We start from the raw sequence: 15907 nt of genomic DNA on the forward strand, positions 1-15907 counted from the left end.
TATGGGGATTTTAGACTCCAGTTTGGTGTAGGGAAAGAGGATGAGGAGAATTATCCTGCAGTATCTGATTATACACAATATGCATATTCATTGTTTAGATAAAAAGCAATAAAATAACTAAAAATAACTATACTAAAATCTGCCAGAAAATCTTATAGCAAATCCTTACATTTTAAAGATACAATATGTAACTCTTTCTGGTGGACAAAGGTCAGTCATCTGCTTGTCTCACTCGAGTTGTTATTGCGTTGCCTGTAATTTTCCACAGTATGGCATTACAGCTATTTATCTTGTATATATTCAGTTACAGGTGTTTTTTATTGCTAAAAGCTAAATCTTGAAAAATACACATTTATACTTATTGGGCTTGACTCTCCACAGATCTAATCTGTAATTTGGTCTGGTTTTGTCACTTGCTTGATAGACATGTACCATATTTTTTGGACTATAAGGCACTCTGGAGTATAAGACGCACTAGCCAAAAAATGCGTAATGAAGAAGAAAAAAACATGTAAAACAAGTCGCACTGGACTATAAGGCACACTTTTTGTGGGAAATTGATTTTATAAAATCAGCGACCAGGAACCGACATTTCATCTTGAAAGTCAAGTTCTAGTAATAACAATAGAACAGAGAACATCAGGCTGTTAACGTCACATATGAACAGTTCTTCAGATAAACTATAGCATAAACAACAGAACAAGTTTACCAAACTCTCCATCTCACTCTGAATCACTAAATCCATTGAATTCTTCATCCTCAGTGTCACTTCTGAGCAACTCCGCGACCTCCAGAGGTAAACGGAGCACTTCTTTCTCTTCTGCGTTGCTGTCGCCAAACTCAGCATCAGTTCCATGTAGAATTATTCCGGCCTTTCTGAATCCTGACAAGATGGTTTCAGTTGTCTTTCTGTTTGTGTAAATTTTAAATAGACAGTGATACAGAAGTAATGGTGCGATCGACTGGCATGATACCAGACAGAACAGTGGCTCTTTCTCTTTCTTCTGCAGCTGACATGTGCAGTAGAGTGTGAACAGACAGTGGTACAGGAGTACACGAGCCTAAAGCGCCCTCTCACAACTGTCAGTGTGAAAATGTTAACATATAAGTCACACCAGAGTATAAGTTACAGGACCACTCAAACCAAGAAAAAAGTGCCACTTATATTCCCAAAAATAGGGTAGATTTAATGCCACATTCCAGGCAAGTTAATAATGTCTCTATGGAAACTCAGTTGATATAAATTTTTAATTGTTGGCATAATAAACAATGTCTTAACAAGCCCCCGGCAGCTAGCTCACTCCATGCCTTTTCACATCAAACCTTAATCCCAATATAAGAATTATTTGAGTGATAAAAATGTTTATCGACTAATACTCCATCAGCTTCATGGCGTAAGTTATGGTGACAGTTTTGTCCTTTGACCTTGTATGTCGTGTGTCTTGTCTCCTTCAGAAGAGCCGTCCCCTCCTCGTGTGGGTGGGCGGGGCTTCACCAGGGACCCCTCTCAGCTGCAGGGCTCCATGTTGCACACGTCACTGAGGAAGAGCTCCCAGGGCTTCGGCTTCACCATCATCGGAGGAGACCGTCCAGACGAGTTTCTACAGGTCAAGAACGTGCTGCCAGACGGACCTGCTGCACATGACAACAAGATCGCCTCAGGTAGGATTTAGCCCATAGACTGTATATGTAAATGAACATAGCTGACCTGAAAGCCGTTACTTTACAAATAAGGAAGTGAGCATCAGGGGTGCTTCTGGCTCCATCAATTCTGGCTCCAATTCACTTTGCTGCTGCAGGGAGCCTCATCATTTTGGTCTTAAAATCTCTATTCATGATTCTGATGTTTTGATTTTGCTATTTTGTTTTTTAAATTAATTCTGATTCCTAATATGGAACTTGGCTCCAAATCTGCCCCATATCTGCTGAACACTATGGCTAATGTCACACTCCCTTAGTCCACTTCTTCATACAGTCGGTGATTTATACTGAAGTTGAAGGATTATATTTTAAAAAGACTTGTACGGAAGAGTGATCCTGATATATGGTCTAAAAAGTGGTCCTCAAACTTTGTCCGCCAAGTTCCATCTAAGATAATATTTGGCTTTCCAAGTACCACCAGATCTGAACCTCAGACTATTTCCAGCCTAACTTATGGCTAAAATGAGCTCATCAGATCTCTGAAGCTAAGCAAGGCCAGGCCTGATTAGCACTTGGATGGGAAACCGCTGAGAATATCAGATGCCAAAGAGGAAGCTGATGTTTTGTCTTTAGGCAGGGCACATCATCCACATTGCCTTGTACCTTGACCTACCTTTACGTAAGTCAGCAGTGTGTTAGTGAGTGTTGGTGGTCAGAGGAGCTGATGGCGCAGATTGGCAGCCTTGCTACTGTCAGTCTACTCCAGGGAAGCTGTGGCTACAATAAGTAATACTACCATCGACCACAGCAGTTGTCCCTGTGGCATTGAAGGGGGTCAAATGCAGAGAACACATTTCTAGTGGCAATAACATATACGTACATCTTAGAGTTGTTTATGTGCTAGGCAAGTGTTCCATTAAAAGTTGACAGTAAAACTTGTTCAGGACTTATGAGCTTATGTTAAAGCATGTGCATCAATAGTGCAGAAAAGGTTCAGAGTGATTTGAGTGAAACAGTCAGGATTCCCATTACACAGGTATTGATTGCTCTGTGCTGCATTTGAACAGTCTAATCATTTTCAGTTTTTAATGTCTGTCCCTGTGACAGTAAGGGAATTGGTTATACAGAAAGTAATTAATTTAATTGTGTTATAATAGCATTGTGGAGACTGTAACTACTTTATACTGCAGTTATACTAGAGCGCCTCTGATTCTGGAGGCTGGTAGCATGTTTTTCTTGGCCTCTGTGTGTGATATAGAGCTCATTTGAGGAGTGATGCTGCAGAGTGGTTGCACAGAGTGTATTGATTGTGTGTTGGTGGGCTGAGTCTGGCCTGGAGCCAGTCCACCGTCAGCATTTCAGGGCATCTACGGCCATCTGACCCAGGCCAGAGGCTGTGGGCTGCTGCTTTATACAGACGAGATGAAAGCTTTAGAGGGAGAGACACGATTGTGCTCCTGTTCCCTGCATGAATTTCACACATAAGCGTAGGAGAAAGAAAAATATACTTTATATTTTAAAGGTGTACAGTGTAACTTTTACCACTGCTTGTCTCCATGGATGAAATTTTTCTTGTATAGTTTTCTTATTTATCTACGTTTATTTGATAGAGACAATTATGTTTCGTGAACTCCTTTCACACACTCCAACATTTTAGCAGTGGCTAGTTGTGCCTTTACACAAAACACAACATATCTCTGTATCGCCATGGAGACAAGCAGATAACGCCATTAGGCAAGCTTATTGGTCACGTCTTTGTAGAGGTGACTCCACTCATGGCAGGAATGCATATTTTTCAAGTTATTTTCTGAGCAATAAAAACACCCGTTATTGAATACAAATTTGTTTGAGTGTTTGTATACAGATATGATCAATTTCAGACCTAATTAATGCAAGATAACGCTATACTGTGGAACATTCTACGTAGAGTATTGTCCCTTCTCCCTACCCTTCTCCAGTGCATCTTGAACTAATAAGGTCTGTACTGTGGAGTTATTGGGACTATGGATGAAAACTTGCACGCTGAGCCATTATATTTACAGAACTTCAGGTCAATGAAATCATGCTGTCCAATTCAAATAAATAAATAAATAAACAAACTTTTTCCTTGTCTATTTCAGGCGATGTGATTGTGGACATCAACGGGCTGTGTGTTCTGGGGAAGACTCATGCAGATGTGGTGCAGATGTTTCAGTCCATCCCCATAAACCAGTACGTGGACATGGTTCTGTGCCGGGGCTACCCTCTGCCGGAGGACACCAGCACCGAGGAGGCACACGGGCAGCACGCGTCCAAAGAGCCCTCCCCCTCGCCAAGCTCCACCCCCCAGGACTACAACACTGACGGTAGGCCTGGCACCAGAATTACTATATCATTTTCTTTTTTTTATTTAGAGCAGTTCAGTGAATACGAGAATAAAGTAAATATATGTCTCCAATACACTTAAATTACATTTCATATTTTATCTTATTTAAGCTTGAAAAGAAGTGGAAAGAAGAAAATGTATGAAATCCCATCCCTGTTTTCTTTAGAATATAAAGGTGCATTGGGTAACTTTTCTGGTGGAGGGGTCCATCACCTGCTTGTTTCTATAGATGCTCTGTCTGGAATGTTCAACAGTATGACATTAAACAGATCTACCTTACATTCATTCATTTACAGATGGTTTTACAGCTCAAAAGTACATAGAAAAACAGGACTCTCCACAGATCTGACCTGTAACTTGGTCTGGTTTGATACCTAGGAGGATAGAAAGGTTTAATGCCATACTGTGAAATTCCAGACAAAGCAATAACATCTCCATGGAGAAAAGCAATTGATGGACCCTCCACGTAAAAAAAAACAAACAAAAAAAAAAACTACACAGTGCACCTTTAAAGTTAAATTAAATGCTTTGTTTTAGCCTCCTTCAATTTAAAGTGTTATTTGGGTGGGGTTCTGCTTTAGAATTATCTTCTCAGTGAGATAAATTAGTTTGATTATTATAGTTTATCATCTGTTTTTATTTTTTTATATGTCATCCATGCATGTTTGAGTTATCTAGTGATCTCTCCCTAGCCCTACTCAAACCCTCCTTGCGGTATATGATTTTGTCCAAGACTCCGCCCACAAGTCTATGACAGTTTTCCATATATATACAAAAGCATGATACAAAACATTACACTACAAACTTGAGGATGTGATGTGTAGTTGTCTCGTTAGTGAAATACACGCTGATTGTGTTGTGGTAGCGCTCTGAAGGGGGAGGGACTTAGTGCAGAAATGAAACTTATTAAACATGTTATGCATTGTTTTCACAAATATAGCATTTTCAAAACAATAAAAAGTAGCGTGGTGATCTAAATACTGGTATATGTAATGTGTTTGCAATAAATAGAATCCAGAAGTGAGGACTTGCAAGTCGTGACTTGAACTCAAGTCAGACTTGAGTCTCTATTTTTAGGACTTAAGACTTGACTTGATAAAATGGACTAAGACTTGGGGCTCGACTTAGATTTGAAGGTCAGTGACTTGGGACTTGACTCTGACTTGAGGCCTGTGACTTGAGAATCTCTTTTAAATCTGAATTCTTTCTATTCTGACTGTAATGATTCACTATAAGATCTTGTCAAGACATTTAAAAAGGTCAAATGAACATCTCTACAACTCTTACATACTCTATAAATACTCATATATAAATATACTATGATTTTTTTTTTAAGTACAATTTATCTTAAAATTCATATAAATTGCAAAAATCTAAGATCTATTTGGTACTTTGGTTTAAAGACTTGAAAAGACTTGAAGTTCAAAGCAGATGACTTGGACTTGACTTAGAGTCATGGGCCAGTGACTCAAGACTTGACTTGGACTTGCCTGTATTTGACTTGGGACTCGACTCGGACTTGAGGTCAAAGACTTGAGACTTGCCAAACAACAACTTGGTCCCACCTCCTATTTTTAAAGGTGCACTGTGTAACTTTTTGGTTAGGGGTCCATCACTAGCTTGTTTCTATGGATATGCCATTTCTCCGCCTGAAATGTTCCACAGTATGACATTAAACAGTTCTACCTTGTATTTATTCAATTATAGGTGTTTTTTATATCTCAAAAATACCTAAAAAAAATAAATAAAAAAAAAACAGAGTGGGGTTGCCTCTCCATAAATCCGACCTGTAATTTGATCGGTTTGGATTTCATGAAGGTAAAAAGGTTTAATGCCATACTGTGAAACATTCCAGACAAAGCAAGAACATCTTCACTGAGAAAAGCATTTGGTGGACCCTCCACCAGAAAAGTTACACAATGCACCTTTAAGCAATATATCACACTTCACCATATGTTCTCATGACAGGCATAGACGGAGCCACACTGTCCAGACAATCCGCTGCTGCTGTGGCCCCCATGACCAACGGAGGGCGCCACCACCACCACCACCACCACCACTCGCACCACCACGCCCCGCCCCACAGCGACGGGCCGGACCCCACTCTGCTGCAGCCCGAGCTAGTCAGCGTGCCCCTGGTCAAAGGCCCCGGGGGTTTCGGTTTCGCCATCGCAGACTGCCCCCTGGGTCAGAAGGTGAAAATGATCCTGGATGCTCAGTGGTGCCGCGGGCTGCTGAAGGGAGACGTGATCAAAGAGATAAACAGGCAGAACGTGCAGACCCTCAGTCACTCTCAGGTGGTGGATATCCTCAAGGACCTCCCCGTGGGCAGTGAGGTGCATGTGCTGGTGCTCAGAGGAGGTAAGGCTTCTACTATTCTAATGTCTAAAACTTTTAGTTCTTTTGTTCTGAGATAGTTTGGAGACTCATATTCTATCATATTTTATTAACACAGGTTTAAAAGTGTCAACTGCACAAAGGAATAGGACTGGGCGAGTTTGACTGAAAGTAAAATTTACAAATCTTTTTTAGGATATATGATTCTCAGACTTAAGCAAACTTTATTGATCTACAAGGGAAATTACTTGGACACAAAAGCTCACACATCACAATATAATATAATAACAAAGTAATAATACATTCTAAATAAGTAGCAGAAACAGCAAGAGACTGGTGTCAAATAAGGCATAATTATATCAATTTATACAGGGGTCCCTCGTTTATCACAGGGGTTACGTTCTAAAAATAACCCGCGATAGGTGAAATCCGTGAAGTAGTCAGTTTTATTTTTTACAATTATTATATCTGTTTTAAGGCTGTAAAAACCCTCACCACACACTTTATACACTTTTCTCAGACAGGACAGTTGCAACCCTTTTTGCATCCTTCTTAAAACTTATAACTGCTGTTGTCCTTATGTTATTTTCCTTTGTGAATATTAATTTATTCCATAATCACGCCTACAGCAGTGCGTAGCTTCTCCCTTCCTTCAGCATGTCCAGAAGTCCAACTTTTTGGGCAATGGTTAGCATCTTCCTCTGCCTTTTGGGTGTGACTGCAGGAGCCTTTGTCAGTGCAGAACATTTCGTCGACATTGTGGGTTTTGTCAGGGAGAAAATTCAAACATACAGCACTTCAGAATCACACGATTAGAGATCAAACATTTATGTAAATTTAACAAGCTGAACACATTCTGTACTGTACAAGAGACACGGCACGGAGGAGACTGATTGACAATGGTCTACAGTCCCTTAGCCAATCAGGACGCAGGGGGAAAAACACACTGTGCCTTCATACGCTGTAAAAAAAACAGCATGTAAAACTGCACAAAAAGAATCAGCGAAAAGTGAACCGCGTTATGGTGAGGGACGACTGTATACACAAGCCTTATAGCACCCAAAATTTACTTGTGAGCTTTAAGCCATGTTATAATGCCGTTGCTTCATCAAAAACATAACTGAAATTGTGTTTTATTTCATTCACAAATGCTTAAGTAACTTTGTATTATTAGTCTGTCAGCATCTCCAAAACTCAAAATGCTCTGTTCCACCTTGTGATGTCATGTAGTAGTAGTTTTCAAGTTACCAGCTACCTTTTATCAGAGGTGGGGACTTGCAAGTCATGACTTGGACTCAAGTCAGACTTGATAAAATGAACTAAGACTTGGGACTTGACTTGGACTTGAGGCCTGTGACTTGAGAAGACTTGAGAAGCACTAAATCTACTAAATCTAAATTCTTTCTATTCTGACCATAATTATTCACACTAAGATCTTGTCAAGACATTTAAAAAGGAAAAAAATTACTAAATTCTACAACTTTTACATACTCTATAAATACTCATATATAAATTTACCATGACTTTTATGTACAATTTATCTTAAAAAATAGACTTGTAGGCCAGTGACTTGGGACTTGCCTCGGACTTGAGGCCTGTGACTTGAGAATCACTTTTAAATCTGAATTCTTTGTATTCTGACTGTAATGATTCACTGTAAGATCTTGTCAGGACAAATGAACATCTCTACAACTCTTACATACTCTATAAATACTCATATATAAATATACTATGATTTTTTTTAAGTACAATTTATCTTAAAATTCATATAAATTGCAAAAATCTAAGATCTATTTGGTACTTTGGTTTAAAGACTTGAAATGACTTGAAGCTCAAAGCAGATGACTTGGACTTGACTTAGACTCATAGGCCAGTGACTCAAGACTTGACTTGGACTTGCCTGTATTTGACTTGGGACTTGACTCGGACTTGAGGTCAAAGACTTGAGACTTACTTGAGACTTGCAAAACAAAGACTCGGTCCCACCTCTGTCTTTTACCTTTTGTTCAGTAGTAATTTGCAATTCCAGAAATTCTCCAAATGATTCTAGTTAAGGTGTATTTAGTTTAATAACACAGTGGAGCACTTCCTGTATTACGACATAACGTGACAACATGGAGCAGGTGGTGTTTTCCATTTGAGAGAGGAAAGTCAGCCTAAATATGCAGTGTTTGTGTGTAAAAAAAATATGTGATTAAAACAAAACACAACTCCAGATATGTTTGTGATGAGGAAACATTATTCTAACATTATAACAGAGCAGAAAATAGCATAACATGGGCCCTTCAAATATTATCTGAATATTGTTATGAAGATTTTTTTTCTTTTTATCAGTATTGCCTACCTCAACTTTCATCAGTGTTTTCTTCAAACCTGATGTCTTGAATAGAAAACGTGGCTTTGTACATGAATCACACCTGGATGACTCAAGGACTGCATCATTTAGTCCTATATTTAAAGTTAACATAAGCAGCTTGCCTCTCCTCTCATGACGCAATAAAAACAATGTATAAAATTAACCAGGATAAAAGAATTACTGTGCGCTCACACACACAGGTCCTCCCAATGTTAAATAAAGCAATTTCACGCTCGACTCCACAGTAACTCTGTCTCAGCATGCGCCTTCCCAAAGAGGGACAGTCACAGGGATGAGTCAGTCTCAGATTAAAGTGCATATGACAGGTTTTCATCTTTTTTTAATTATTACTGGGTTTGGTGGGATAGTTGCTGTGGTAAATATCTATAGTTCAATCGTTTTACACGTGTTTAGTTTGCAGAATTAAAAAATAATGAAGATAAAAGTAGAAAAACACTGGAAGTAGTGGCGTGTTCTGAATGGGATACCTCTGTCTTTGTCATCAACACAAAATTCCATCTAAAATGCAGCGGCAATTTATATGCAAAGCCTTCATTTAACAAAATCAATGTGTTATCATTTATTTGTGTTAGTCTAATTATAACCAGTGTCCAGTTTAGACAGGTTTTGGCCCTTGTTAACATCATAGTTGCTAGGTAACAGGTATGAAGTTACTTCTACGTTATTCTACATCACGGGTCTCCAACCTGTAGCTTGAGAGCAACAAGTAGCTCGCCACCTCTTTGAATAATTTTTTCACCTAAAGCAGAGAAAACAATTAGTAATATAATGTGACAATTTTTTTAAATTCTCCAAATAAACCCTCCTCCATTGTCTCCAATAATAATAATAAAAAATAAATAATAATAATAATAATAATAATAATAATATATTATTATTATTATTATTATTATTATTATTATTATTATTATTATTATTATTATTATTATTATTATTATTATTAAAGTGAATGAATAAATAAATAAATATAGGGAAAATAGGGAACTTCTTTTTTTTTTTTAAATAACAAAAATGGTGTTAATTACATGCCTATTACTAAATAATATTGTAAATGTATAATTCAGAAGCCCACATTTTTTCACTAATAAATGGACAGTGGTTTATGTTTCGTAGGCGTCTAACTTTCCCTCTTGCCCTCTTTCTTATAATCGTCTTAATTTTTTGTGGCCGCTAAAATGAGTAGCTCTCTGGCATTTTTGTTTTATAAAGATAGCTCACCGGAGAAAAAAGGTTGGAGACCCCTGTTCTACGTCATATCTGCTGCCCATGTCCCATAGAAATACATAGAAAGAAAATAAAGGCTGCTTAGATGCAACTTGTGCAACGGCAAAGGATGTCGTCACAAGGATGGCCGTCGCATCAGACTGACACAAAGACAGAGCCTTTATTTATTTGGCCATTTTATTGTGATAAACATCAAAACAGGAAAAAAGGTAGTAATTCAACTGAACAGTCAAAAAAAAATGCCTTCCTTGTGTATCATTTGTCCCTGTAATTTGGATAGAATATTCATTGTTCAACTATTTTTTCCACAAATTGACACTTAACTGAGGTAAAACTGTGATAAATATTCATCACAGTTACTATCCCATCAAAGCAAACCAGAATTATATTAGAAACATTTAACAGTTTAATTAGAAACATGAAAACCTGTCATACGAATTAGAGATATTTGGACGTCTTTTGCGTATTCAATCAGGCCGGTATTTAGTTTTGGCCGACCTGCTGCATGAAGACTCCACATAAAGCTTTATTTGAACACTTTAATGCACAGAGATAACTGCACAAAATGTAATTACTTAGCTCTCTTATAGGTTTGTAGTAAAAAAAAGGCTGTGGGTGTGTTTGTAGTAAATTTAAATCACATCGTTTGGGGAAAATACGCATCTGCCCAAAAAATATCGGCCATCAGTTGCTCTGGATTGAAACGAATCGGCATCGGTATCGGCATGGCCCATGAAAAACCCCATATCTCTTTCATGCACTTTTCAGAACAGAGGCATGGTACAATAGGAGGACAGGAGAATAGAGGATAATTGTGGCCTTCTTACATCTTCCTCTCCTTTGACTTGACTGCACTGCACCAGCCCTGGTTTCACATCTCCCACATTCAGATGCAGTCAGCTGTGCTCGCAGCTCCCGGGGCTCTCATCGTCAGCGCGCTAACAGCCTAACCGTGTGGGCGAATCTCCATGTCTTTTATGTTCTCGGCTCATGTGCTCGCCTCCCAATAAATCTGATTCATGCATTTGCGCTAGAGGAGTGTACTTCCCCTCAGGTGGCTTTGACATTATCTTAAAGGGGGTTGGATTATGTTAAAGATGTGATGTGTAACTTTTCTGGTGGAGCTTCGAGGATTAAACGTGCTGATGACATTAGTAAGGGGGAAATGTTTTGAAGTGTGGAGATTGGGTTGCTTGGAATGTTTCACTGTGCGGAATTAAAGCACCTATATCATACAAAATGGACTTGATATGTAAGAACTTCATCAAAAACGGACCTGAAGTTGTGTTTTGTTTCAAATGCTCTGTTCCACCTTGTGATGTCATGTAGTGGTAGTTTTCACGTTAACGGCTACCTTTTATTTTTAGTTCAGTAGAGACGGGCAAATCCAGAGCCAGATCCCAATGAATCAGTGTATCATTCATTCATTTGTTTTTCAAAATAAAACCAAAAATAAGAAAATGGAAAAACAACTATTTTTCCAAAACCAAAATAAAAAAAAAAAAAACGGATTATGGTTAATGTTTCCGGGACCAGTCCTGGTCTCAGTCCTGGTCTCAGTCCTGGTCTCATTTCTGGTCTCAGTCCTGGTCTCATTCCTGGCCTAGTCCTGGTCTGGTCCCGGTCTCGGTCCCGGTCTCAGTCCCGGTCTCAGTCCCGGTCTCAGTCCCGGTCTCAGTCCTGGTCTCAGTCCTGGTCTCAATCCTGGTCTTAGTCCTGGTCTCAATCCTGGCCTCAGTTCTGGCCTCAGTTCTGGCCTCAGTTCTGGTCTGGTCCCAGTGTCGGTCCCGGTCTGGTCCGGTCTCAGTCCTGGTCTCAGTCCTGGTCTCAGTCCTGGTCTCAGTCCTGGCCTCAATTCTGGTCTCAGTTCTGGTCTCAGTCCCGGTCTGGTCCTGGTTTCAGTCCTTTCAGTCCTGGTCTCTGTCCTGATCTGGTCCCGGTCTCAGCCCCAGTCTCAGTCCTGGTCCAGGTCCCAGTCTCAGTCCCAGTCTCAATCCCCCCCCAAAAAACGAATCGTTATCAGTTTTAAAAATTTTTTTTTTTTTTTTTCATTTTAGTTTTGTAGACAAATAATTAAGAAGATACTTTTTTTTTCATTTTCTTATTTTTGGTTTTATTTTGAAAAACGAATGAACAAATGATACACGGATTTGAATGATTCTCATGAAGGTGTATGGACTTTAAAAACACACTGAAAAACATGCATTCCTGTGAACGCGATCTCCTCTCCACAGATCTGACCTGAAACAGCCTGTTGCCACTTGCTTGTCTCCATGAAGATAAATTATAGAAGCTGATTACCCTGTTCTACTGTATAACATTCCAGACAGACCCTCCACTAGAAAAGTTACGTAGTGATCTTTTAAACTAACTTGTATTTACTTCTTAACCAAATATTTGCCTTTTCTAATTTTTATCAGCACGTTGAAGCGCCTCCATGTTTTTAGAAAACCCTACTCATTCTCCATTTATGTCTTTACAGAAATTACCTCCACTTTGCATTTTTCAGAGTTTGACAATAGTTGTTCTAGTTTTGAGCTTTTCACAAAGTTTTATGAGTTCACTTTTTAGTACACTAATAGATGCAGTCCAAGTCCAAGTGTCCTGTTTTGCTCTTTTGTAGAATACATTTGCACTTTAAGTAAGGCTTTTAAATAACTCCACAATTCATATGTTATTTCAAGTTATATACAGGACCAAAGCAGCAGAAAAACTTTGAATAATGCATAATCGCTATAGGACCTTTAAAGCAACTTCCAAAGGAAATGTCATATTAAATGAAGGCTATATAGACAAATGAAAGAACATTATCAGTCTGTGCTTCTTATGTTCGTAAGATAGAAACATGTGCTGTCCATGGCATTTCTCTCACCGCCAATGGCATTTACAATAATTTAATCAAATCTCCCAGAATCCTGTGGTAAACCGCACTCAAAACAATGTTGACTCTGATTCCATTAGAAAGTAACATCCAGAGCTGAGGAGAGGAGAGAGGTGAGGGACTGACGCATTTCTAAAGAATAACAAACATTTGCCTTGGTTTGCTGACAGAAGTGCATGTTTTCTTGTGGCTTTAGGGTCAAGTCTGTTTTTCTCACAGAGCTCTGGCGCTAGTGACAATACGAGTGCTTTAAATTGGCTTGTACTGCCCCCTGCTGGAAAGACTATGTCACAGCTAAGGGTGCGTTTACATTTGTCTGGTTTGGTGTTTTGACTCAAAACACCAAACCAGAATATCAGTCCAGTTTAAGCCTGATCCAGAGCTGAGTAAGTCCGCTTCTAGTCGGGGTTTAGTTCTATCCGAGCCGTGATTTAGTCGTGGTTTAGTTCTGTCCTAGTCTTGGTTTAGTTCTGGTTTAGTTTTGTCCTAGTCAAGGTTTAGTCCTGCTCTAGTCCTGTTTAAGTCCAGCTCTAGTCCTGTTTAAGTCCGGCTCTAGTCCTGTTTTAGGCCTGTTCTAGTCTAGTTTTAGTCCTATTCTAGTCCTGGCTTCGTCCTGGTTTAGTCCTGCTCTAGTCCTGTTCCAGTCCTGGTTTAGTCCTGTTCCAGTCCTGGTTTAGGCCTTTTCTAGTCCTGTTTTAGTCCTGCTCTAGTCCTGTTCTAGTCTTGTTTTAGTCCTATTCTAGTCCTGGCTTAGCCCTGGTTTAGTCCTGCTCTAGTCCTGTTCTAGTTCTGGTTTAGGCCTATTCTAGTCCTGTTCTAGCCCTGCTGTAGTCTTGTTTTAGTCCTGTTTTAGTCCTGCTCCAGTCCTGTTCCAGTCCTGCTCTAGTCCTGTTTTAGTCCTCGTTTAGTCTTGTTTTAGTCCTGCGCTAGTCTTGTTCTAGTCCTCATTTAGTCTTGTTTTAGTCTTCTTTTAGTCCTGGTTTAGTCCTGCGCTAGTCCTGTTTTAGACCTCGTTTAGTCCTGCTCTAGTCCTGTTTTAGTCCTGCTTTAGTCCTGTTTTAGTCCTGCTCTAGTCCTGTTTTAGTCCTGTTTTAGTCCTGCTCTAGTCCTGCTCTATTCCTGCTCTAGTCCTGTTCTAGTCCTGGTTTAGTCATGTTGTAGTTCTGATTTAGTTCCGTTCTAGTCCTCTTGTAGTCCTGTTTTAGTCCTATTATAGTCCTAGCTTAGTCCTGGCTAAATCCTCCTCTAGTCCTGTTTTAGTCCTGCTCTAGTCCTGTTCCAGTCCTGTTCTGGTCCTGTTTTAGTCCTGCTCTAGTCTTGTTTTAGTCCTGTTTTAGTCTTGTTTTACTCCTCATTTAGTCTTGTTTTAGTCCTGTTTTAGTCCTATTCTAGTCCTGGCTTAGTCCTGGTTTATACCTGCTCTAGTCTTGATCTAGTCCTGGTTTAGTCCTATTCTAGTCCTGGTGTAGACCTTTTTTAGTCTAGTCCCAGTTTCAGTCCCAGTGTAGTCCAAATTATTCTGTCATTTGTAAGTGTAACGCACCCTCAAGATATAGAAAGATTATACTAAAAACAGCAACAGTTATAATGCCTTATTTGTAATTTAGCCATTGAAGTGTGTACTTGAGTTTGATAAAGTATAGTATTTTGACCAGTATTTTTTTTAATGGTGGTAAAAAGGCAGCCTGACGATGAATACAGCCTCATAATTTACCTATAAAGGATTATGTAATATATATATAATACAATTACAGTGAACCTGTCCATTATTGTTGTCATAAATATACAGCAAAAGTTTCACATTGTTGTTTCTCTATACTTGATTCATGAACGTCTATGGAGGGTAATAATTAAATGGGAAGTAATGGTCACACATGCAGCTATTACAGCATTATGGGCAGTTTGCTCATTATAATAATTTCCCTTTTCTATTTCAACAGGTCAGACCTCTCCAGTCAAGTCTCTAAAACCGGTAAGCAGCACATGTCTTTATATCCTGCTGTAGACATTGTTGCCATGTTTTAGTTTTGCTTTTCTCAGTTTTGTGTAGGAATATAGCAAAACTGATAGTATGCAAAATTAATTAAAAGTATCAAGTCTATATAGATATGCACAACTACGAAAAGAGCTGATTTAAAGATGCACTCTATAACTTTACTGGTGGAGGGTCTGCCAGCTGCTGTCTCCAGGGAGATGTTATTGCTTTGCCTGTAATGTCCCACAATATGGGGTTAAACATATTAATCTCCATGGAGACAAGCAAATCAACCACCAAGACAAGTTTTTCAAGGTCTTTTTTTTGCTTTGAAAATTCCTGTAATGATGTTAAAGGGCCCATCTCATGCAAAAGAACTCTTTTCACATTGTATCTTCTGCACATGTACAAGCACAATTTGAGTTTTGGAACATCCATTACACAATAGTTATGACATTTTACTGATTTCTTGGAGGCAGTCACAGACAAGGGACTATGAAAGGCCGACTATTGCTCATCCCCCTGCCCGTCCTGAGAAGCACAGGCTCCGCCCTCCAAACGTGACATAGGCTCTGAGTGATCTGCCCTTCCTCCGCCCATCTCAGGGAGGGAGGCGGAGTCAGGCATGCACAATGATAGCGGCAGGAATAAACTTTTATTCATCATGGCCATACAGTGCGTTCAGCCACATGTGTTGGACCCGGAATCGGACGAGGACTTTACACGAAGCTCAAGCACCGCGTCCACATCAGCTGAACATTACTGATTGATAAAGTATTAATAAACGCTAGTAGATAAACTTATTATATTGTGTACACTACAGTGTAGAACAATTAGCTTATGCTGTCGCTTTTGTTTAGGTGTTCATGTGGGAATTGTCAGTCGATGCGGGGTGGAGGCGGTGGAGCGGGGGAGGGGGGCGGGTGCGAAGTGCCTTGTGCTACGTCAAACGCGTCATAGGTGTATCTGCCGCGTCATCATTATAGCAGCTTTAGTTTGTTGTCACGTGGGAGGGTGGCAGAAATACGCTGCAATTTGTTTAAAAAATCACCAAATCAATCTAAAAAACACTTTGGCGACATATACAAGGCCCACACATCACACTTA

At 39.4% G+C, this 15907-nt stretch overlaps 1 protein-coding gene across 1 annotated transcript in view; it reads left to right on the forward strand.

Moving 5' to 3' along the window:
• Window positions 1–15907, forward strand: part of LOC110154019 (membrane-associated guanylate kinase, WW and PDZ domain-containing protein 3-like) — a 367298-nt gene that overhangs the window by 325691 nt on the left and 25700 nt on the right. Inside the window, 4 exon segments of the mRNA XM_055165821.1 lie at window positions 1456–1662; window positions 3762–3986; window positions 5975–6367; window positions 14766–14804. Of these exon segments, the coding sequence (XP_055021796.1) occupies window positions 1456–1662; window positions 3762–3986; window positions 5975–6367; window positions 14766–14804 (864 nt within the window).

The sequence above is a fragment of the Boleophthalmus pectinirostris genome, unplaced genomic scaffold, assembly GCF_026225935.1.
Source record: "Boleophthalmus pectinirostris isolate CB_2022bp ecotype Guang Dong unplaced genomic scaffold, ASM2622593v1 HiC_scaffold_8, whole genome shotgun sequence".
Classification (NCBI taxonomy): Eukaryota; Metazoa; Chordata; class Actinopteri; order Gobiiformes; family Gobiidae; genus Boleophthalmus; species Boleophthalmus pectinirostris.